This window comes from Ovis canadensis, chromosome 24 (assembly GCF_042477335.2).
Source record: "Ovis canadensis isolate MfBH-ARS-UI-01 breed Bighorn chromosome 24, ARS-UI_OviCan_v2, whole genome shotgun sequence".
Classification (NCBI taxonomy): domain Eukaryota; kingdom Metazoa; phylum Chordata; class Mammalia; order Artiodactyla; family Bovidae; genus Ovis; species Ovis canadensis.
In genome coordinates this window covers 48956443-48981077 of record NC_091268.1, presented here as the reverse complement: position 1 = coordinate 48981077, position 24635 = coordinate 48956443, and the positions used below count along the sequence as shown (strand labels likewise).

General features: G+C 48.9%; 1 protein-coding gene across 1 annotated transcript; it reads left to right on the top strand.

The window, feature by feature from the left end:
- Positions 1 to 358: 358 nt before the first annotated feature.
- Positions 359 to 23084, top strand: FKBP6 (FKBP prolyl isomerase family member 6 (inactive)). Its single transcript, XM_070289471.1, has 9 exons — positions 359 to 415; positions 514 to 631; positions 937 to 1026; positions 2213 to 2415; positions 3895 to 4014; positions 9215 to 9409; positions 9533 to 9642; positions 11070 to 11162; positions 22614 to 23084. The coding sequence occupies exons 1-8, from the start codon at positions 359 to 361 to the stop codon at positions 11158 to 11160; spliced, it is 984 nt and encodes a 327-aa protein (XP_070145572.1). The 3' UTR covers positions 11161 to 11162; positions 22614 to 23084.
- Positions 23085 to 24635: the final 1551 nt, after the last annotated feature.

Sequence of the window (24635 nt, the reverse complement as noted above, 5' to 3'; positions counted from 1 at the left end):
AGCACCTGCACATCCTCGCCGCAAGCTGCGTCACGCTCCCCGTGCCCCTGCCACGTGTCCCGTGGTGCACCACGTGTCCCGTCATGCCCCACGCGGCCTCAAGTAGCGCGGGATCCAGCTCTGTGCGTGCCCCACCCACTCCCGCCACGTGCCCGGTCATGTGACCTTCCCGGTGTCCGCACACGTGGTCTGGCGCACTCGCCACTGGCGGTTGGCGGCGGTTGGAGCCGAGCCATGAGCGTCTCCTCGAGGCCCTTGAACGGATTGTCACGGTTGGACGCGGAAGACCGGGTATAAAAGGGCAACCGCATTGCTGTGGGGCGTAGGGCGGCGGGGCCTAGGGGCAGGCGGCACGGAAATGGGGGGCAGCGCCCGGAACCCGGGAGTCCTGCAAAGAGACGATTCCCCCAGACAGGTGAGGGCCCGGGCGCCGGGGAGTAGGGGTTGTTTGGAGCTGGCAGAGTCAGGGTGTCCATCCAGGGCTCTGAGGTGGTGTGTTTCATCCCCCATAAGTCTCCATACCAGCGCTTAAGTCAAAGGATGCTGGACATTTCGGGGGACCGAGGCGTGCTGAAGGATGTCATTCGAGAGGGAGCTGGAGAGCTGGTGACACCGGACGCCTCCGTGCTCGGTATGTATGGCTGCCGGGCCCAGGTGCCGTCTGCCCTGGGAGGCTGGCGGTGCCCAAGGGCTGGGTTTCAAGGGGTAAGTGAGGAAACCCATTACCCTTTGTGTGAGACAGCCGTGAACAGGGGCTCTGGGAGGCCATCAGCCCAGCTCTTGAGCCACACCGCCAAAGGGTAGGCATCTAAACGTTGAGCAAAACTTTTTGCAATCATGGGGTGGGGGGTAGGGGTCAAGTTCAAGGTACTTAACATTGTTTCTGGGTGACAAAGAGATTTGATATGGAGGCATGAGTGTCTTTTCTTTTCCTAGTGAAATATTCTGGATATCTGGAGCACATGGACAAGCCTTTTGATTCTAATTGCTTTAGGAAAACTCCTCGGCTCATGAAACTTGGAGAGGGTAAGTTCAGATGAAAGTGAAAGTGTTGGGGACTCAGTCCTGTCAGACTCTGTGACTTCTTGGACCGCCAGGTTCCTCTGTCCTTGGAATTCTCCAGGCAAGACTACTGGAGTGGGTTGCCATTCCCTTCTCCAGGGGATCTTTCCCACCCAGGGATTGAACCCAAGTCTCCTTCATTGCAGGCAGGTTCTTTGCCATCTGAGCCACCAGGTAGCCCAAGTTCAGATAAAGTGAAAGTGAAGTCGCTCAGTCGTGTCTGACTCTTTGCAACCCGTGGACTGTAGCCCACCAAGCTCCTCCATCCATGGGATTCTCCAGGCAAGAATAGTGGAGTGGGTTGCCATTTCCTTCTCCAGGAGATCTTCCTAACCCAGGGATCGAACCCAGGTCTCCCACATTGCAGGCAGACGCTTTAACCTCTGCACCACCAGGGAAGCCCTGATAAGGAAGTTCAGATAAGGATCTGGGAAAAAGAAGTTGCTTGGGGGAACTGACACAGGGTAGTGCCCGAGGACCAGAAAACTATCCAGGGCACTTGAGTCCGTTTTTCTGAGGCTGGGTTTTGCTAAACCAGCCGTGTTGTCTTCCACATTCTCCTCTGAGACCTAGATATTTGGGAGATGGCTTCCCTGGCAGGGTTATCTTTGCATTTGTGGCGTAACCAGGCGTGTACATATTTCTTTGTTTATTATGAAGACATTTGTTGAATGACTATTCCATAAGGCAGAGTGAAAAAAAAGGATGTACTCATATGGTTAGAAAGGCTGTGACCAGTGTTGTAGAGATTGACACACTCCAGACAACTAAGCTGGTGAAATCTGGGGGGCGGTATAACGTATAAGCAGTGTTTGGTGGGAATGCTTAATGAAGGCACAGTTCATTCCAGCTGGGAATAGTTCACCTCAGATGGGGTATTCGAATGAGCCCTAAAGTTTGAATAAGAGCTCGCTCAGAGTAGAAGCCGGGCGTGAGAGGGTAGGAGAACACATTACGGGAAGAAGGAACCCTGTGAACAAAGATGTCAAGGCCAGGACACTGCGGCAGCTGGAGGAGTCTGGGGGCGGGGTGAATTGGGGCGACAACGCAGAAGGCTTGGGGATGCCTTTCGGAGAGATGCGGATGTGAAAGGGGAGGCCGTGAGGGGCAATGGGCCAGCTTCCACCGCGTTTTTTGTCACTTCTTCCAGATATCACACTGTGGGGCATGGAGCTGGGCCTTCTGAGCATGCGGAGAGGGGAGCTGGCCAGGTTCCTGTTCAAACCCACCTATGCCTACGGAACACTGGGCTGCCCTCCGCTGATCCCCCCAAACACCACCGTCTTGTTTGAGATCGAGTTGCTCGACTTCCTGGACTCTGCTGAGTCGGACAAGTTTTGTGCCCTCTCAGCCGTAAGTTCTGGAGCACAGATGTTAGCTCTTTGGTAGAGGGATGGGTTTGTGTTTCAGGTAATTATCCTACCCCACTGGTGATCGTCAGCCCCAGGGTCTGACCAAGGCCCCGGTGTGGAGAGATGGAGGGGAGGAGTATCTTATCACTCACTAGTGTGTGTCTGCCTGAGTGCTGCTGGCCCTGATGTGTGGGAACCTGTGCTCGGCCAGGGTTATGGACCAGCAGGTTGAGCTGCCCTTTGTCACCATTTGCCTAGGTCTGCCTGAAAGACAGTATTCGCTTCTCAGTGCTGTTTGGTTTTCAGCAAGTCAAGCACTGGTAGCTCATAACTAGGTTGACTATGTAATTTGTTGTCCAACCCAGGACCCTTGAGAGGGAAAGGCACTGCTAACTGATGGGATACGAGGACGCTGGGTGTAAACTGGGATGGATGGCCTCTGTCTGAACATAGCTTTAAAACTGCTTTTCCTCTGTAGCCTCACACAGAACTTACCCTGTACAGATGGGGCTTCTAATCGTCAGCAGTGATGGGTGCTCCTTGTCCTGCTGTCTCACCCTGGCTGTACACGTGGCCTTAGATGTCCACCCCAGGTTCGCATGATGTCTCCCCGGCTAAACCATCACCACCGCAAGGGAGAGGCACTACCGTTTTCTCATATTTTCACAAAACAGAGGTTCTTGCAGAAAACCTGAGTCCCACCTCTTGTATGCTGATTTCGAATGTTTAGGGATGGGGCCGGAGAAGGCGATGGCACCCTACTCCAGTACTCTTGTCTGGAAAATCCCATGGACAGAGGAGCCTGGTGGGCTGCAGTCCATGGGGTCACTAAGAGTCAGATATGACTGAGCGTCTTCACTTTCACTTTTCACTTTCATGCATTGGAGAAGGAAATGGCAACCCACTCCAGTGTTCTTGCCTGGAGAATCCCAGGCACAGGGGAGCCTGATGGGCTGCCGTCTATGGGGTCGCACAGAGTTGGACACGACTGAAGTGACTTAGCAGCAGTAGGGGTGGGGCCAGGATGTCTGTTTAAAAAGAGGCTCCACTGGTAATTCTGATGTGTACCCAGGGTAGAGCATCATGGTCGGAAAGACGAGCAGAGCTCTGGGCAGACCAGGACTGTCAAACACTTGCTGGATGAGTGGTTGTCATGAGACCTGAACTTTGTGCTTGGCAAGTTCCATCAGCTTCTAATTCTATGAGAAACTGTTTCTTTAGGGAGCATCTCTGGGCAGGTCTAAACTAGTGGACTTCCGTTTGGCCCTCATCCGTAAAACAGCAGTAATGACATCTACCTGCTGTGGCTTCTGTTGGGATTTAGAGATGACTCCTACGCAGGCCCCTAGCCCATGCTCGGCACAGCTGCGGCGGCAGAGGTCGTGGTCTAAAGGAACAGACCTAACAGCTCTAGTGGCACTGGCGCTGTGGCGGTGGGGCTTTCAGTTTCCTTGCTGACGTCCTTGTTTTTGATCCTTAGGAGCAACAGAGTCAGTTTCCACTTCAGAAGGTCCTAAAGGTGGCAGCTACTGAACGAGAGTTTGGCAACTACCTTTTCCGCCAAAATCGTTTCTATGATGCCAAAGTGAGATATAAACGGGTAAGACTGCTTCAGAGTGTAAGTTTAGACCCTGGAAACTTCCTTTAAGAGAGAGAGACTTTATCTCTGTCCCTTCTTCTCACCTACAACTGTTAAGAAAAATCTTAACCTAAAAATCCTCATGCCAGAGGGCTAAAAACTGGGAGAGGGGATGCAGGGTTTAGGGGAACCTGGTAATGTTTTAGTATGGATGTGGTTTACATGAGTGTGTTCAGGTTGTGATCGTTCATCGAGCTCGATGCTTGCTTTTGTACTTGACTGTGTATTTCAATTAAAAAATGTTTAAATTCTCTTTCTAGTTTTGGGTCCTCTACCAACTGACTTCTCTACCCCATTTGCCATGTTTATTTCCTATCTCTTTGACAGTGGACATTCATCTGAATCTAATGCCATTCTTGCCAAGCTTCTGATTGTGATTTGGCTTCCTGTGGAGGTTCTGCTGACAGGAATCCGCTGTTTGCTTTGTAACGCGTTCACGAATATTATGAGTACTTTCTGTGTGCCCAACTTTGCCCCCTAGGCTATAGAGGCAAACAGGATAAAGTTTAGGGGCATTCTGATTTTTGTCTCATTTGCATAGCGAGCCTGAACATTCAGGATTTGCATTCAGCTGTAAACCACAAAATCCTGAAAATTTTTTTCAAAAACTAGTGATGTAATTTTTCTCACATAAGAAGGGAGGCACTTCAAGGCCAGCATAAACAGCTGTTCCACAAAGCCATCAGGGAACGTTCCAGAGGTCTCTCTGATCAGCTGCCCTTAAGCGTGTCTTTATTATCTTTTTCCTTCTCAAGATGGTAGTTCAACCTGCAGCATCATGTGGTCATCTGGGCAGGAAGAAGGGAGGGAAGAAGAGTCTGGTGTGTGTATTCATATTACAAGGTTTCCAGAATTCTCCTACCCTGACTTCTCATGATATCCTATGGTGAATGTCCATTTGCCCTTAGCTGTATGCAGATAGGAAGCTGGAAAGTATGGTTTAATTACTACGTTGCTGCTTTGAATGAAATGGAGGCTCTGTTGGAAGAGGAGGGAAATATTTCTTCTCTTTCTCTCTCTTAACATAATAGCCTCTAGGTCCATTTGTTCGTCACAGATGGTGAGGTTTTGTTCCATCTTATATGGGCTAAATAATATTCCATTATGTATATATACCACACCTTTAAATATTCATCTGTTGTTGGATGCCTCAGTGGTGGTGTTCAGTCACTAAGTGGTTTCTGACTGTTAGCAACCCCATGGACTGCAGCACGCCAGGCCTTGCTGTCCATCATCAACTCCCAGAATTTGCTCAAACTCATGTCCATTGAGTTGGTGATGCCGTCCAACCATCTCATCCTCTGTCATCTCCTTCTCTTCCCTGCACTCAATCTTTCCCAGCATCACGATCTTTTCCAGTGAGTCGCCTCTGGCTACTGTAAATAATACTTCAGTCAACATAGGGTGTATATATCTTTTCAAATTAGTGTTTTTGTTTCCTTTGGACAAATACCCAGGAGTGGAATGCTGGATCATATGGTAATTGTGTGCTTAACTTTTTGAGTAACCATACTGTTTTCCATAGTGGCTGCATCAATTTATATTCTTGCCAACAGTGCCCAAGGTTTTCTTTTCTCCAGATTCTTGCCAGCTCCTGGCTATTTGTTGTCTTTTTGATGGTAGCCATTCTGGCAGGTGTGAGGTGATACCTTATTGTGGTTTGATTTGCATTTCCCTGATGACTGGTGGTGTTGAACATCTTTTCATGTGCTTCCTGGCTGTATATATATCTTCTTTGGAAAAATGTCTATTTGGGTCCTCTGCTTATCTTTCAATCAGTTGTTTATTAATGTTAAGTTGTGTGAGTTCTTTGTATATTTTGGATAATAACGTCTTACTGGATATATTGTTTTGCAGATATCTTCTCCCATTCATTGGTGGCTTTTTCTTCTTGTTGATAGTTTCCTCTGCTATGCTTTTTAATTTGATGTAGTTTGATTTGTTTATTTTTGCTTTTGTTTCCTCAGCCTGAAGAGACTTACCCAAAAAAGTATTCCAAACGTGGGTGTCAGAGAGCATACTGTCTGTGTTTTCTTCTAAAAGTTTTTTGGTTTCAGGCCTTACATTTTAAGGGCTTCCCTGGTGGCTCAGATGGAAAAGAATCTGCCTGCAATGGGGAGAGACCTGGGTTTGACTCCTGGGTTAGGAAGATCCCCTGGTGGAGGAGGGCATGGCAACCCATTCCAGTATTCTTGCCTGGAGAATCCCCATGGACAGAGGAGCCTGGTGGGCTATAGTTCATGGGGTTGCAAAGAGTTAGACACGATTGAGCATAGCACACAGCCTGCGTTTTAAATCTTGAAATTGTGTGTGGTCTGAGTAAGTAGTCCAATTTGGTTCTTTGCCTATAGCTGTCCAGTTTTCCCAGAGCCATTTATTGCTTACTATTGTTGAGATATAATTCACGTAGCATAAAATTCACACTTTTAAGTGTACAGTTCAGTAATTCTTAGTTTATTCACAAGGTTGTACAGCCATTACCACTACTGAATTCCAGAACACTCCATCACCCCAAAAAGAAACCTGTTAGCAGTTACCATTCCCTCCTGCTAAGTAGCTTCAGTCATGTCCGACTCTGTGCAACCCTAGAGACAGCAGCCCACCAGGCTGCCCTGTCCCTAGGATTCTCCAGGCAAGAACACTGGAGTGGGTTGCCATTTCCTTCTCCAACCATTCCCTCCTACACCCCCAATAATCCCTGTTTTACTCTTTCTATGGATTTGCTTATCTGGGATATTATGTGTAAATGGAATTATGAAGCATGTGATCCTTTGTGTTTGGCTTCTTTCAGGAAGCAAAATGCTTTCAGAGTTTATCTAGGTTGTAGTATGTATTAGCAGTTTATTCCTTTTAAAAATTTTATTTTTTAAATTGTAAAATTTGCCAAACATAAGTTTTACCGTTTTAAGCACTTTTAGGTATATAACCCAGTGGCATTAAGTATGTTCAGAATGTTGTGCAACCATTGCCACTGCCTGTTCCAGAACTTTTTCATCATCTCAAACAGAAGTTCTTTATCCAGTAAACAGTAACTCCCACTTCTTCTGCCCCCAGCTTCTGGCAACCTCTATTCTGCTTTCTGTCTCTGTGAGTCTGTCTATTGCGGGTACTCATGTACGTGGAGTAATAGCGGCATTTATCCTGTCCTGGCTCCTTTCACTCAGCGTAATGTTTCCGGTGTCATCCAGGCTGTAGCGTGAGTTAGTACTTCATTCCTTTCTATAGACGAATAACATACTCTGTTGTGCAGGTCTTAGTGGGGCTTCCCTGGTGGCTCAGACAGTAAAGACTCTGCCTGCAATGTGGGAGACCCGGGTTTGATCTCTGGGTCAGAAATTGCTTTCCCTTGGAGAAAGGAATGGCTTCCCACTCCGGTATTCTTGCCTGGAGAATTCCGTGGCCAGAGGGGCCTGGCAGCCTGAGCCTCTCGGCTGTAGCCACGGGGATCTTGCTGCCTCCTGTTTATGTCCATCAGTTGGTGGGCATCTGGGTTGTTTCCACTTTATGGCTATGGTGAATAATGTTTCTAAGAACATTTGTTCACCAGTTTTTGTGTATAGACTGATGTTTTCAGTTCTTTGGGGTACATAGCTAGGAGCCCAATTGCTGGGTCATATGGTGAACCTGTTTAACTTTTTGAAGTACTGCCAAGTTGTTTTCCATGGTGGCTACAACTTTTCACATTCCCACCAACAATACAAGGCTCCCAGTTACTCCACATCCTCACCAACACTTACCTTCCATTTTTTAAAATTACAGACATCCTAGTGGGTGTAAAGTAGTATGTCATTGTGATTTTGCGTTTCCCTGATAACTAATGATGTTGGGTGTCTTTTCATATACTTATTAGCTATTTGTGTGTCTTCCTAGGAGAAATGTTTATTCAAATCCTTTGCCCGTTTTAAATTTGATTGTCTTTATTGTTGAGTTGTAAAAGTTCTTTATTCTGGATACTAAACCCTTATCAAATGTGATTTGGAAATATTTTCTCCTATTCTGTGGTTGTTATTTTACTTTTGTACATTCCTGAAAAGGAAAAGATGTCTTTTTATTTCAAAAGTCAAAATAAGTTATCTGAAGGCATGGACAGTGACAGCAGCAAACCATTCTATGTTGTTGACCGAAACCGGTGACTGCCTGTTATAATGATCTTTCTTAAACATCAGTCAGCCTTCAGTCATTTTGTTCTTTCACTTTTTTGATAGTGTCCTTTGAAGCACAAAAGCTTTTAATTTTGATAAAGTCCCGGTAATTTATTCTTTAGGTGTTTGTGCTTTCAGTGTCAGAATTCATCTAAGACTACAAAGGTTTACACTCATGTTTTCCTCCAAGAGTCTTTCTTACAGTTAAGCTCTTAGGTTTAGGTCTGTGGTCCATTTTGATTAATTGTATGTTGTCTGAGGTAGGAGTCAACTTCATCCTCTTGCTTGCTGACATCCATTTATCACAGCACCATCTGCTGAAAGGCTACTCTTTCTCCGTTGAGTGGTGTTGGCACCTTGTTAATAATCAGTTGATTCTAGATGTACATAGGTTTGTTCCTGGATTCTCCATCTGCCTTGTTGGTTCTGTTCCATTGATCTACGTGTCTGTCTGTATGGGGACCACACTGGCTTGGTAGGAAGCTCTGAGATTAGAGAGTGTGAGTCTTTCAACTTTGTTCTCTCTCTGACCACCCTGCCTTCACCGCGCCTTTTTTAAGTGTTAGGATCCCATGAATTTCCATATGAATTTTCAGATCAGCTTGACCATTTTTGCAAAAAAGGCAGTTGAAATTTTGGCAGTGGTTGAATTGAAAATGTAGAATAATTTGGGCACTATTGCCATCTTAACAGAATTAGGTGTTTTAATCTGTGAACATGAACTGTCTTTCCCTTTACTGAGATCTTAAATTTCAACAACGTTTTATAGTTTTCAGTCTGTAAGTGTTGCACTTTAAATTTATTGCCACTTATTTTATTCTTTTTGGTACTATTATAAATGGAGTTGTTTTCTTAATTTCCTGTTTGAATTGTTGTTAAGTACAGCTAACACATATATTGATTTTGTGTCTTTCAACTTTGTGAACTCATTTTTTAGCTCTGATTGTGTGTGTGTATTCTTAGGGTTTGCTGTACATAAGACCACCTTCTCTCGACCACCTGTCTTTTCCTTTCCGCAGGCCTTGTTGCTCCTCCACCGGCGAACAGCGGCCCCTGAAGAGCAGCACTTGGTGGAGACCGCTAAGCTGCTTGTTTTCCTCAACCTGTCCTTTACTTACCTGAGGCTGGAGCGCCCCGCTGTGGCCCTGCGCTATGGAGAGCAGGCTCTGATCATTGACCAAAAGAACGCCAAGGCCCTCTTCCGCTGTGGACAGGTGAGCGGGAGGGCAGGGACCTGGGATGGAACGCTCGAGGAACGGCCGCAGGGCGGCGGTCAACTGTGTTACTGCCGCAGGGCTCTTGCCTAAAGTGTGCTTGTAACGTTGTCCTTTGAGCAGGCTTGTCTCCTTATGACTGAGTACCAGAAGGCCCGGGATTTTCTAGTCCGAGCCCAGAGGGAGCAGCCCTTCAATCACGACATCAATAACGAGCTGAAGAAACTGGCCAGGTGAGACCACTGTTTGCAGGAGTACAGTCAGAGAAAGAAATGTGTGGTGTATCTGCCGCTCTGGCCTGTTCACTTCAGTAAAGAACTGTTTGATGTTGCCACGCCCATGTTAGGAGGCAGCGCCCCCTAGAGCTGGCTTTAGGAGGTGCTCAGCTCTCTAAACCCGCAGCTCTGGAGAAGGGGTGGAGGCCTAAGACAGACCTCCAAACCACACACGTCTGGACCATTGCCCACCTCCCTGTCCTCCTTACCAGGCAACACCCTAAAGAGGTGGCCAGTGTGATTTTTAGAAAGGGCAGCATTCTTCAGATATTCTTCCCTGCCAGCTGAGAACCTCTGTTCTCAACTGACTGCAGAAAGATGTCTTAAAGATGCTGATTTGATCTGAAATGGCTCTTTCCGGTGTGAGGCATTCCCTAGGATGACTCTCTTGTTACCCAGGTGATACCGATACTAGTATCTCAGTAATGTAACTTTTTCTGATTGTGGAAGCTACATATTCATTGTAGAAAACTTTGAAAATTTCAACATAATTCCATCGCCTCATAACCACTGTTATTTTTTTTAAGGTGTTCTTTTGTTTCTCTTTATCGGTGAGGTTTCTCTACTTATGTTAACGTTTTTAAACGTTTAATCCAGATTGCTGGTTAAAGCTTTCTTTTTTAAAAAGCATGTGTTTATTTCTGGTTGTGCTGGGCCTTTGTTGCTGCGAGCAGGCTTTCTCTAGTCGCAGCGAGCGGGGACTGCTCGATAGTTGCAGTCTGGGGTCGTCTTTGCAGTGGCTTCTCTTGTTTAAGAGCACAGGCTGCAGGTGTGCAGGCTTCAGCAGTTGTGGCCCACGGGTGTAGCTGCCCTGAGGCGTGAAGGGATTGAATCGTGTCCCCTGCACTGCAAGGCAGATTCTTAAGCACTGGACTGTCAAGGAAGCCCTAAAGCTTTTTTGACATTAAAAAAAAAAAAAGCACAAGGTGTGTGTACCTCCTGCTTGGGTCCAACTATTTGCATTTCAGGCCTTGAAGACTTACAAAAATTTCCTTTCTAGTATTTATAAACATCCTGTTAAGAAAGGTGTAAAAATTTTGGAATCTGACCATTTTTTAGCAGGAAAGCCCCAAGATAAATGAGAGATCTCTGAGTATGAGGTGTTGCTCAGCTGGACGCAGCCGACAGCCTGACAGTGGCTCCCAGCCTTCGACGCTGCTGTCTTTGCAGATGGTGGGCTTTTTGTCCAAGGGTTTCCTGAACAGCCCTCTGGGGAGCACCCCCATTGCCCCCCTCCTCCAGCATTGTTTCCACCCCCTCCTGATTGGGTTTGAGGCCTGCTGAAGTTGCGGTGTTTCTGGCCCTGAGTGGAGAATTCTAGCCGCCAGGTGTCACTTGCCATAGCTGCTGCGCGTCTCTTAACTACTGGGTATTTCTTCCTGCAGTTATTACAGGGACTACATGGACAAAGAGAGAGAAATGTGTCACCGGATGTTTGCTCCTGGTGACAATGGCTCTACAGTAGGAGAAAACTAAAGGTAAGCTGACACACAAAAAGCTTCAGGATGAACCCATCATCAGGTGAAAATACCGTTAACTCAAAAATGCATTTACTATGTCCTCCCGGAACAGTGTGGTTTAGCCTCACCAGTCTTAAATGAGTTCCTTTTTAAAAATAATTTTACGTGTGTATTTCTAGCTGTCCTAGGTCCTTGTTGCCACGTGGACTCTCCTTTAGCTGTGGGAGCGGGGGCCACCCTATAGTTGTGGTATGTGGTCTTCTCAGTGCGGAGCACGGCTTCTAGGGAGCATGTCTTTGGCAGCTACAGCCTGTGGGCTCAGTAGCTGTGGCCCCTGGGCCCCAGAGCACTGGCTCAACAGTCGTGGCACACATGCTTGTCTGCTCCACGGCATGTGGGATCTTCCTGGACCAGGGATCGAACTGGTGTCTTCTGCATTGGCAGGCAGATTCTTTACCCCTGGACCATCAGGGAAACAAGCTCCAGCCTCACCAGTCTTAATCACTCTCAGAAACACTGACGTTAGGCTACAGTTGGGCCAAATCAATCCACAGAAAACCTGTTTTATAAGTGTTGACTGGTAATTTATTGAACACTGTACTGACAGCAAACCAGAATGGTTGTCTGGGTTCAGAATGCTGTCAGGCTATCGGTTGTTTACCCTCATGATCACTGGACTGATGGGAGCTCTAGCTCACTGCCCTGCATCGTGAGAGCCCATGGGGCTGTGTGCTGCCAAGCCAGGAAAGGATCTGAATTCAGAATTTCATGTATAAACATCACTGCTGAATGAGTATCGAATTGGCACCATCGTATGGTAGAGAAGTTGTGAATCAGATTGTCGTAAGCCAGGGGCCATCTGCTGTCTGGGTGAGAAGGTGGGCTGTTCTCCTTGGTCCCCAAGTGACAAATGCTGCCCACTGGAAAGAGAGGAGCCCTCCCTCCTGGAGCCGTGGGCCGCTGTGTTGCAGAGGCAGGCCCGTGCTGTGGGCCTTCTTGAAGGGTCACGGAAGACTTGGAAGGTCCATCCAGGGCTCGGGCTAGATTCATAGGTCTGAGAAGGGTCCATCTAGTCAAGGCTATGGTTTTTCCAGTGGTCATGTATGCATGTGAGAGTTGGACCGTGAAGAAGGCTGAGCACCGAAGAATTGATGCTTTTAAACTGTGGTGTTGGATAAGACTCTTGAGAGTCCCTTGGACTGCAAGGAGATCCAACCGGTCCATTCTGAAGGAGATCAGCCCTGGGATTTCTTTGGAAGGAATGATGCTAAAGCTGAAGCTCCAGTACTTTGGCCACCTCATGCTAAGAGTTGATTCACTGGAAAAGACTCTGATGCTGAGAGGGATTGGGGGCAGGAGGAGAAGGGGACAACAGAGGATGAGATGGCTGGATGGCATCACGGACTCAATGGACGTGAGTCTGAGTGAACTCCGGGAGTTGGTGATGGACAGGGAGGCCTGGCGTGCTGCGATTCATGTTGTTGCAAAGAGTCGGACAAGACTGAGCGACTGAACTGAAGCCTAAACGTGAAAGCAGAAATGTTTCATGGCTTTTATTCATCTCCTTCACAGTAGTGAGGCTGTCCTTATGGTTATTAATGTGGTGGTTTATCTGGGCAATGAAGATGATGCTTTATCTGGTTTTTCCCCCAAACCTGAAAGCCTCCAACCTTACCTTCCATTGAACACATTGTTAATGATGATTGATTCAGATGTCGAGGGTGGGGATGGTTGGTGACCGCTAAAGTTCCACTTACTCCAAGAATTAGAGATGGAAGGTGCTGGGGCAGCAGGGGGCGGACCCCTGGTCCTTCAGCAAACACACCCCACCGGGGGTTACACACCAGGTTCTGGTTTCTCCAGGACTGCATGATGTAACTCTGTTGTCTGGTTTACTGTTATTTCAGAAAATTAATGGAAACAAAATCACCTGCCTTAAACACCTGGTTGGCTTGAGTAGATAGCTCTGTTCTCTTAAGAGAAGTCAAACGAGAGACAACAAGAAAACAGCTGCCGAACGGGCTCATGGTGATAAATCTCTTCTTTGTTTCCTGCTCTGTCTCTCTACAAAAGAGGCCTGAGAGAAGGAGGCAGAGAAAAGGCCCATTCAGTCCAGAGTTTTCTCACGAGTGATCCGTACGCTCTTGTCTCTGCTCCATCAGAAACAGACAGTTGGTGTCACACGCCAGCGTCACTGTCACTGCTGACCATGACCCTGTGACCCTGGCCTCCAGGCCTTGTGGGGACACCGGTGTGTTCACAGCTCTCCTGAGCTATGAGCCAGATGACCATTGGTGTCCGGCAGAAATGGAGGTCCAGTGGCTTTTCACCATGACATTTTGGACCATGAGCTGGCAGGCCCTTCTGCTTAATGAACATCCTGTTTCTCCCAGGTGTGTCCTAGGAACAAGGCCTTGGAAACCCAACAGGACAGTTTCCTCTCTGTTGTCCTCACCTCCCACCTCTCTGCGTCCAGGAGACATTTTTTAGCTGCTGATTCTGAGATGGCTTCTGGGGTGTCCCAAAGTCTCGAGTCTGTCTGTATCACCAGCAGATTCCCACTGCCACTGAGATTGTAACACGTGTTAACTTTTGTGTCATCCATGGTTTCTCGGCTCCCCTTTTCTGTATTGTATTGTACTCGTACCTGGTTAGTCATTTCAGAAATCTAGCTTTTTATCAATAGATCATGTCACCAACCTAGTTTTAACTAACTAGGATCATTTAAAATCCATTGTCTTCCAGGCTGTTAGAAGCTACTGACTTTTCTCCGTCTTGTCTTCTGAAATGTTTGTTTCTTCTGATGGAACAAGAGTCCCCTCAATTATATTCTCTAAGCCTCTGGTGACAGTAAACTTAGTTTTTTGAGATCAGTGGGCCATGTCTCTTTCACCTTTGTATTTTCTAGCATCTGGAACCATGCCTAGCATGGGATTGGCACTCAGTAAAGGGTGGCTGGATCAAGTATGAATTAGCCGAAACACCAGCCTCACCTCCTTGAATCCTTGCCTTCCCAGCTGACTCCCGTACTGGCTCTCAGGATTCATGTTCTTGCCGATAGCAGAAACCTGTCCTTAACAGTGTTCACTGCAGAAGAGGTTTGCTGAGGGGACCCTGGGGGAGCCTACGGGATCTGGGGAGACACTGAGCACTCAGAACTCGGCTGGTAGAGATGGAGGGCCTTGGGGAGTCCGTCCTTCCTCGCTGCCTCCTCTCCTGCCCTGAGGAGGCCCAGGCGTCCGTTCCCACAGCCTTTCTATACAGAGGGGAATTCCTAACCCACCCTGCCCTCCTCTGAGCCAGTGCAGCTCCAGTTTGAAAAATCTCTAAGCAGGACTCTGGCTGGGTTTGGAGGGTGTGGAGTCCCAATTATTATGTCATTTCATCCACAAGGATTTCCCTGTGTATCTCTCAAAGATAAGGGTCACTCTTAAAATTTTCTTTCATTCTCTGAAATGCTTGTCTGTCTGCTCATTTGCTTTTCTCTTTTCCATGTTGCAGGCTTTCCACAAATGGTTGGTGTTTCTTGGCTGCTTATTCACATTTAAGAATGAAACAGTAAGAAAATTTGACCAGGGGCTCTGTTTACCTGGGCAGGTCTTCTCAACTCATCCTTCTTAATTTAAGGCTGAATAGATGGGTGCCAACCGAAATGCTTTGAGATCCTTAAATACCACAGGGAGGAGCTTTGCACTGGGCTCCAACTCCTACACTAGCTTATAAATTCTGTATTAATCTGCATATCCTCAATTTCTAGTGAGGTTGAACACCTTGGCATATTTATTGGGCCGTATATTCTTTGTGCATATTTCCTATTGCTGTCCTTTGCTCACTCTTGGGCGTTTTCTTTATTGGTTTGTAAGAACTCTTTTCATGTGATGGCTGTTTACTAAATGTCTGTTATGCACGTTCACATAGTTTCTTCTGGTTGTTTTGAGTGTTTATACATTTCTGTGTGTGGCTGCTTTCTGTGTGGTCTCTGGAATCCACCCTGTGCTCACACGTGGCCTGTGGGAGTAAGCAGAGGTCTGTCATGAGGGAGCAGGAGAGCTCAGGGTGTGACAGGCTTGCTGATAGCTCTTCTTGGAGTCTGAGCATCAGTCTGTGTCCACAGTGCTTTGTAATGTCCATAAGCCCATTTAATCTTCCCATCATATTTTGAGGGAGAAATTATGCCTATTTTACAGATCAGGGGGAGGAATAAAGCTCAGAAAATCAGACCCTTTCTCTGTGAAGGTCTTTGTGTGTGTGTAAACAACTGTGACCATTTTCATTTGATTTGAAATGTAAACCCCCAGATGCTGTCTGAGGCTTTGAATACATTCAACTTCTCTCTCTAGCTGGGGCGTTATCACTGATTGCTCAGGGATTTTTTTAATTCCTTTCTTAGGTGTTTAGGAATTTCCTCCCTCTTCTCTGCTCTCCATACTCAAGAGAAGCTGAAGCCTTTGGGCTACAGAATTAAGAAGATTGAGCCATGTTGCTTGGCCAGCCTCAGGGAAAGAATATCCTTACAGATTTTTTGAAAGTGTTTTCTGGAAAGTCAGAGCAGCTCCCAAGAGGCTCAGGTAGAAATAAAGGCTAATAATAAGCTCCTGTAGTTGAGGTTCTAGCGCTCCTTTAGTCCTGGTTCAGAGAGTGTCGGCCAGAGTGAGCCCTGGAGCTGCAGGCTCCACAGAGCTCAGTGCCGAGGCTCGGGGGTCCTCTGGGGTCAGGGGTTCCCGTGTTCCAAAATAGCCTTCCTGTGTCCGACCTGTACTGGTCACTTGCCAGGAAACCCTAGGAGGAGATCATCATCCCTCACAGTGTGTGACCAGATTCAGATGAGAATCTGCTTGATCCTGTTCTTCCCAAAGGGATTAAGGAGAAACTCAAATCCACTGTAGAGTCTATAAAGGTATTTCATGCCTCCAATTAGACGTGTCTGAGTCCTGAATAAATAGTAACTTGCTTCAGTGTATTTTTGTGATTTTATATGTTGTCAGTTCTGACTGACTTTCCCTGGATCTCCACTTCTTTTACTCCTCCCAACAGAGGTGTGTTTTCCGGGGAGTAACTGGGCATCCATCCTCTTGTTGGATGAGGGCCGTGCCATTTTCCAGGCAGACTGTTAGATAGTCCCTTGATCTTTAGGAAATCCGTGACGTGCCTTTGCCTCCAGCTCAGGAGGTTTCTGACGCCATCCCTTTGTTGTGTGCCTGTAAATACTCCACTTGCGTGGGCACCTTTTGATGTGCCGCTTCCTGGGAAATGTTTCCACTGGTAGTTTCTTCGGCCCCCTCACCTCTCTTCACAGCTCCTTTTGGCAGCCGCTGTTGTTGCTGTTGTTCAGTTGCCAGGTCATGCCCGACTCTTCATGACCCCTGGACTGCCCATGGCAGGCTTCCACGTCTCTCACCATCTCCAGAGTTTGCCCAGGTTCATTCATGTCCATCGAGTCAGTGATGCCATCCAACTGTCTCATCATCTGTCGCCCTCTTTTTCTGCCTTCAGTCTTTCCCAACATCAGGGTCTTTTCCAGTGAGTCAGTTGTTCTCATCAGGTGGCCATAGTATTGGAGCTTTAGCATCAGTTCTTTCAAAGAGTATGCAGGGTTGATTTCCTTAAGACTGACTGGTTTGATCTTGCTTTCCAAGGAGCTCTCAAGAGTCCTGACAGCATAGCAGGCCCTGAGCCCCACTGCCGACTGAGGTTTACTTCTGGGCTCTTTGTGAGTGAGGTGTCAACGAAGGCTAGTTAGTTAAATTCAGGAGATAGACTAGGGTCCTTTTTCTGGTCTTCAAATCAGTGATTACTGACGTGCCCTTACCTTTCCGTAGGGGGCTGAAACATGGAAAATCTGGATTCTCAGACTTAGCTTGTTTTCTGCGACATCAGCCGAGTCATTGAACCCCTCTGGGCTGCAGTCTTGCTGTCTGTACAATGCAGCGATCAGATCTTTAAGATCTCTCTGTACCTCCTTCGTTCCTGTCAAATGTTGGCTCAGTCTGTTTTTGATTTCTTGGATTCATAATTACCTAATTATGAAAAAACCGTGTCTCTAGGCCTGTGTAACCCAGGCCCTGACTTAGATGAGTAAGGATACAGGCACAGAATGAAAGAAGCGAGCATCAGTAGTCAGGAATGAACATGAAGTCACCCAGGAGGAGGTGTAGAGAGAGGAGGGACCCTGGGAGCACAGCATGGAACCGAGAGGACAGGCTGGGATCCCGGGGGACGAGTGGGAGGGTTAGCTGGGAAGGCTCTGGTGGGTTTCAAGGAGCCACGCAGGAGCCCCTGAGTAGTTGCGTGTCCTGCAGAGACAAGCGACAGCTGCTGTCAGCTTCACAGCGGGGTCTCTGACACCAGGAGAGGCAGAAACAAAAACAGGACAAAAGAAACCCTCCAGGGGGTGAATTTCACAGAGGAGTGGCCAGCTGCAGCACGCCCGCCAACACAAAGGACAAAGACTGGGAAATGGCTCAGTCATTCATCCCAGTGTGGAGTGGGGGGCATGCAGGCAAGACCACACGCCTGCCCCCGCCCCCCACGCACTGAGAGCAGGAGGTGCAAGGCAGGGAGCAAGCCCGTGCTGCTGGCCCAGCATCCTCAAACCCTGGTTGGTGGGCCCCTCCCCAGGGGCTCGACTCAGCAGCTTGGCTGGGGCCCCAAACTTGCTGTTTGTCACGAACTTCCAGGTGCTGTGGGTCAGCTGGTCCGTGGAGCACAGTAAGGTAGACGGCTTTCTCAAGACATCCTCGTGAGAAGAGGAAAGGACCGGGTGCAGGGTGGTTAGAAACCCAACACGGTGGATAACGCAAGCCTTGCTTGGAAACGGGTGGCCGGTGGCGGCACTTCTGACCCCGTCTGTCATGTATCTTGCTGTCTTCCCCTCCGTGCTGTGGCAGCTGATGGCCGTGAGCGCTGACAGGTGTCATCGGAGGAAGCGTGCTGAGTTCCCAGGTCAGGGCAGAGGCCTGGGCGCGCTCGGGTTCAGTTTACACCTAGAAAGGCTAGGCTTCAGGGGACCACTCAGCTCGATGCGTGTTTCCAGCAGGAAGGGAGCACTCTGCGATGCCTGCCTCCCACCAGTGCTGAGAAGTAGAGAGAAGTAGTTGGGTGGAGGTGCGGACCAGGGATGCTGAGGGGACTACAGCAGGAGGAGTCCGTGTGGAGCTGGCCACCAGCAGCCAGGCCAAGGTGGGGACAGGCAGATGAGGCGGGCCCGGCAGTGAGGGCTGGCTTTGCGAGGTGGCGGTGGCAGGAGGAGGGGCAGGAGGGGGACCGAGAGGCCAGAGGGCACAGCCAACTGGCGGGGTGGCCAAACATCACATCGTGGAGTACGTGAGGGGCTCGGGCGTCTGGGTAAGTTTTTCTCAGTTGGATGTTCGAGATACCCAGACCAGCTTATTCTGATTGAGGGATGCATTTTGAGTTAGAGAAGTAGTTGAATGGATTCAGGGCGGGTCCAGGAGTCTTCGCCTTCTTGTGCATTACCTGGGACTTGAAGAGGGATCTACAGCTTTCACCAGTTTTTCAAAGGCTGTATGACACCCAAGAGGGGAAGATCTATTGTTCTAGAGGTTTCTCAAGACACTGTTCACGTCTGCCCGCTCACTGTGGCTCACAGGCTCTAGACCAGGGCTGTGGACGGGCAGGGCTGGTTCACGACGCCGTGGGAACTCCTTTTATCCGCCTGGCCCTTGGCCCTTTACCTAGGGTTTCAGACAGAGACACCCCAGGCTCCACAGCCTCCGGCTCCAGGTCCCAGGATTACACCACTTCCCTGTCTTCTCGTTAGGTTCTCACACCCTTCTCTGATTACTGCCCACTATTCTGTGCAGCTACTGTGGACACTGATCACATCATTGCTGGAGTTTCTATTTCACAGTGACTGTGCCTTTTCCCCAGGCCTGGGGTTCACGCTCCTCAGAAGCAGCTTGTTTAGTATTAATATATTCAGCTGGAGTCTGCCCTCCTGGACCTTTGTCTGTGTTCCCTGCCCGAGTCTGACTTCTGTCTTTGTAGGTCTCCTGGCTGATCTTTGCTTGAGCCCCGGGTACATGACGGCTTTCTCTCTGCCTTTTGCACCTTAGTATACAATGAGTATTGGATTTTCAAAATGAAATGTGAACTTTTTTATTTTGATGCATTTTCGTTCATGCTTAAGCGTCCCTTTTTATTAGTTTCAAATTGAAAATTCTGTTCACTGAACTTCACAAGCCCCAGTATCTGATCTTGGACATTCTGCTTGCCCATCTGCATCCTCAGGTGCACGTTTGTGCTGTGTAAATGTTGAACACAGGGCTTATTTCTACAGTCAGTCCACGGGACACAGACTGGATTGAGTTTTTGTTTTCACTGATGATGATTAAACTTTTTATTATGGATATTTTCAAACCTATTCAGATTTAGAAAGAATAGCATGACAGTGTGGTTATCAGCATTCTGCTGTTGCGTTTCTTCTACCATCCTCCTGCCCTGTAACTTTTTGTCAGTATTTTAATTTAAATTATAAAAATGCTATGTGCTTATGGTTTTAACCCAGAAGGTGGAGAATAAAAGCTCCCTGTCTCCAAACCTGTTTTCTAGAGGTAACCACTGACGTTTCTTATGTGTCCTTCCCAAAGCATTTCTGTGAATATTCAGGATTATGGGTGTCTGTGTAATCTTCCACACAAATAGAAGTATACATTTCATACCATAATGCAGTTTGGATGTTTTCTAGGTTAGCATACAAAGAGCTGCCTCAGTTTAAGAAAACAACTCAGCGGCATTCCATCCTACGAGGGAATCCTTATCTTCCTAGCAGTGATTGATAGGCAGACAGACAGATGACATGGTTATCCCCTCAGCTGAGTTTTCTATGATGTTTGTTTAAATGTCATGTCACTGGGTGATACATGTGTAACTTCAGCTGATCCAGGAGTCACTAAAGTGACCTCTCAAGCTTCTGTACCAGCTTATATCCCCTTTGGTGCTGTTGAGATTCCATTATTTGGCTTTGCCATCGTCAGTTTTGTTAGATGCCTTAATCTTTGCCAGTTTGGCGCATCCAAAATGAGATCTTGTTATTAGTATTGACATGTCCGTCATCAGGCATCTTTTCAGATGTTCAAGTATCCTTTCTATAAATTGCCTGTTTTTCTTTCTGAGTTTTTCAGGTTTGGGGGTTTTTTTGTTTGTTTGTTTTGTTTTGTTGATAGTAAAATGTCGGTTGCTTCCCTGGATACTCTAGGCATACGATCGTCATTCAAGTAATGGTAACTTTGTCCTCTGTTTCCCACCTTCTCTTATTCAGAGCCCGTCTCCCCCTGTGGGCTGAGCACTTCCAGAATAGTGTTAGATGGTGGTGACGGACGGCTCAGCACCACATCTTGCGAGACCATGGTGGGTGGGCCTGTTGCTGCTATGCTGCTCAGCATGATCCAGGCTTTCAGTGAAGATACAGTCTCCTTTCTGTCATGCTAAGGAAATGCTTTTATACTCAAGTTTCTGTCAGGAACGATTGTTATCAAATGCCTTCCTGTCACAAAGATAAGCTTTTTTTACCGTTTGGCCTCTTATTGTGGTTTATAATGTTGAATCTTTGCAGTAGGGATAGAAATATTGTGCATTTTTAGTTGGTTGCTTTGGGAGAGGACTGAGTGCCTTTAACACAAAAGAGCATATTCCTTCCCTAAGCAGACACAGTCATGGGACATTCTGTAATGAAAGACCTGTAAGCTGAGTAGAAGAATTGGAGGCAAAAAGAAGCTGCATTTGCTCTTCGTAGGTTAACAGGAGTCCTCAGTTTTCCTTGGGTTGCATGATGAGCGCTGGCACAGGCGAAGGGGCTACTCTTCCGACTGGTTCTTCAGCCCCGCAGTCTCTTCCACAGAGCAGCCAGCCTCATCCCTAAAAAGGCAGTTCCCTGCTCAGAAGCTCCAGTGACCTCCACTGGGGAGAGTGAGCCTGAAGCCCTCTCAGTGCCTCTGTGGCCCGCGTGACAGGCCCCCTTGCTGGTTTTCTTCCTTGTGCTCACTCCACTTTGCCCACACAGACCTCCTGGTACCTCTCAGGCTCTCCAGTCATGTTCTTGACTCTGGGCCTTTGCATTGACCTTCCTCCAAGCGGGAAAGCCCTTCTGACTGTTCAGAGCTTGGTCTACTTAAATGTCGCCTCCTTGGAGAGGTCTTTCCGGTTACTTTATGTTAAATAACAACTGACGTCCTTCTGTGTCCCCATAGCCTGATGATTTTTCTTCACAGTAGTTATGTGTTTTGGTTTATCTCTTTATCCCACTGAAGAACGTCCCAGGAGGTGTGTCAGTTGCATTTCACTGGTGCCATGTTTTTCTGTAATGTACTATAAAGGGCAGCCAAGCAGGCTTAGCCAGCAGAGTGCCGCAGCACTTAGAGGCACAGAAAAGCACTCTTCGTGGTAGATTTAAGTGAGCAGCAAGATGGGCATCCTCACAAAGCACTGGCCTCCTCTGCTGCCTGCACTGGCCCACCTGCTTCTCCCAGGGCTTGGGTTGAGGGGGCTGTCTCAGGCAGGTGTCTCTCCCCCACCCTGAAGCTGCTGTTCAGCAAGGTGGCAATGAAGGATGTGTTCTTGACTCTGACCCCCGCCCCTCAGCCCTGGACACCCACATGCGCCAGGGCCCCAGGCTGGGCCGGCGTGTCAGCCAGCGCCCACCCCTGTGTCCCAGCATTTCCCACGGCTCTGGGCCCAGCTGGGGAGGCAGTGGCTGCAGAGCCCTCAGTGGGTTGTCCCGCCAGCTTTCGTTGTGTTCCCACCTTCAGTCGAGGTCGTACTGGTCTTGCGACAGCTCAGTGAAGTATATCCTGTAGGAGTGTTTGACAGGTGAGGAAGCAAGGGGTACAGCTGGCCCAGGGTCACAGAGCCAGAAATAGTGGAACTGGGAGCCCACTTGGACCCCCCGGCTCTGGGTAGACTACCACACCGGGTCCCTGCCGTCAGCGCCCGAGTTACCGGCCTCCGTGGCGAAGCCAGCTATCCTGTGGAGCTTCTGGGTGAGGCCTGTCCAGGCGTCTTGTCTGGTTACCTCCCTAGTGGTCAGTGCCGCCCATGTGTCCCCCTGAAAGCAGCCGCTTGTACGTTTGGCCCTTTGGGAGTGCTTTTGACATCCTCGAGTGGTTGAGGATGTGTAGCCCTTGTGGAACAATCGAGATGGACCAATGAGGAGAGCTCTGCCCACACTCAGGAGTTAGTCATCTATTTGGGGGCTTCATCTGAACAGTAAAATTGAACTAGATGGTCTCAGGGGCCCTTATGTTCTGATTTTCTGAGGTGATGTTCTTGAAGTTTCAAAGCCACCTTATTGACAGGTCACCATTTCCCAGGACCCACCCCTTAGGGCCCTTGCCCCCTAGGGGCATCTGTCTGTCCCTGGTTCCTGTCTGGACTCAGACCCGGAACTGGCTCTGGCGCCCTCTGGGACAGCTGAGTCCCACTGTGTTTCTAACTGCTGTGTTTGATTCCTAGATTTCGCAGCTAATAACAAGCAAGAGAAGCTGCCTGGAGTTCTCCATCATTATGCGAGGTGGGCAGAGCGCTTTCCGGAAGGATCTCCTCGGGGCAGACTGTGTGCACGACCTGCTTGGAAGAGGGGCTGAGTTTCTGCAGTCCAAGGCCACGGCCCTGTCTTGACTGACGCTGCTGGAGTGTTTTCACAGCTGCTGCTTTCTGTTTCACGTCTTCACGCAGAGGAGGTGAAAGGGCAGCTGCTGACGAGTAGGACAAAGCTATTTTTAAGGCAATTGCTTGTTTTTCCAAATAGAATTAGTCCTTGGCTTTTCCCCAGTCCCAGCCCCCTTCCTGCTGCTCTCGTCCCTGGGTGAATACAAATAGGGATTGCTTTGTGTATTTTGTAGGGCTCTTAGCTTTGAAAAGGGAGAATTATGTTACAGATGTTTTTTTGTTGTAAGTAAATAAAACACTTCCTTGTCTTTGCAAGATCCAGTGTAACTTGTGTTGAGTAGAGGGACAGCTATTCACTGAGACCAGTTGGGCCAGTGAGAGTGCGGGTTGGGTTTGTTCTCTGGAGCCACAGCAGTTCTTTGTGACCTGAGGGTAAATGCATGTGCCTTTGCATTGGGGTTCCCTTGAAATCTGCTCCCTTCTATGGGGAGCTGTTTCAAGAGAGTTAATTGGAAACCTGGGAGCCAGCCAGTCCTCCTGCACTGTTGTGGACGGTGAGTCTTGCAAAAATGTGTGTGTTGAGGTGTTACAAAGCCAGCCTCCCCGCGGTGTCTTGGACAGTGTGGTGCTGGGTGGTGATAGCTGCCACCTGAGGGTCCGCCCGGGGCCCTCACCTCATTGCTGCTGCTCATTCTTGGTACGAGTCTGGGAGGTGAGCAATGGCCCTGCCCTGACCAGGAAGGAACAAACTGGCCTCGAGGGACTTTGACACTGCCCCAGGGCTCTTCCAAGTCAGGGCCACTTCTCCCCATCATGGGACAGCGGGGCTGGTTTGGACAGGCCTCTGGCTCCCAAAGGGCTTGGCTGTCCCCACCCAGCCCTGGTGCTCAGTCCTCCTCTGTGAGCCTTGCTCTCCCCACCCGACCCTCACTGTCTCATTCAGAGCCATGGCCCGAGCCCAGGGAGGAAGGTCTGGGCCTTGGTCACGCGGTGAGGGCCGAGCTGGAGTGCTCCTAACTGAGAGGGCGGCCTGTCCTGCCACATGCTCAGAGACCTCCCCGCTCCCCACGCCCACAGGCTTGTTGCTGTCTTCTGAACAGGGTCTGAGGGCTTTTCTGTTAGAGACAAGGCCCGGAGCCCTGGCTGACTTTTGCTGAGCAAGCTGGGCGATAGGTGGCGACATAACCCGCTCTATGCTTCCCAGCAAGCCCTGCGGCCCACAGAAACCGCGGCCCACCTGCCTGGGCTGCTGCAGGTGCCCCAGCCTGGGCGGGGTGGTGACCTTTGGGACGGCTCTCTGCCTCTCTCTCTCTTGCCCGAGCTGCTTCACCCAGCCCAGCTGTTCAGAGACTGGTCTGTGCTGGGCATTGCCTTAGTTCCTGGGCCCCTGCCTTTCTTTCAAGAGGAAAAGATGTCGAGTGTGGTTAGTTCTCAGCCTAGAGGGAGAGGTTCTGCAGGCCGGTGAGTTGTGACAAGGGAGCCTAAGGGACCCGCTCCAGCCAGCCGGGAGCGCAGCAGGGGCTGCAGCCCCGAGGGGACCCGCGTGCCCGTCTGAGAAAAGACGTCTTTGCATTTATGTCATGTGGGCAGACAGATGGCATGGGGCCAGCAGAGTGTGTGTGTGTGTTGGCTGAGAAATCAGACCCTCCTGTAGGCCTTGGGGAGCCCGGCAGGCCCCTCCCCAGGTGACCAGCACGCCAAAGACCCCTGTTCTCTCTGGATCTCAGGAGCCAGGCTAGGCTCTTGGCTGCTGCTCTCTCGACCTCGTTAAGCTCACCTTGACCTCTCTGATCGCTTTGGTCAACCCAGTCACGATGAATGACCTAATAATGATGAGTAGTCACACTTAATCCAGAGCATCAGTTA

Coding starts and splice junctions, on each gene's coding strand:
- FKBP6 (XM_070289471.1), top strand. CDS start 359: ATGGGGGGCAGCGCCCGGAACCCGGGAGTCCTGCAAAGAGACGATTCC. Junction 632..936: donor ACCGGACGCCTCCGTGCTCG/GTATGTATGGCT, acceptor TTCTTTTCCTAG/TGAAATATTCTGGATATCTG. Junction 4,015..9,214: donor CCAAAGTGAGATATAAACGG/GTAAGACTGCTT, acceptor TCCTTTCCGCAG/GCCTTGTTGCTCCTCCACCG.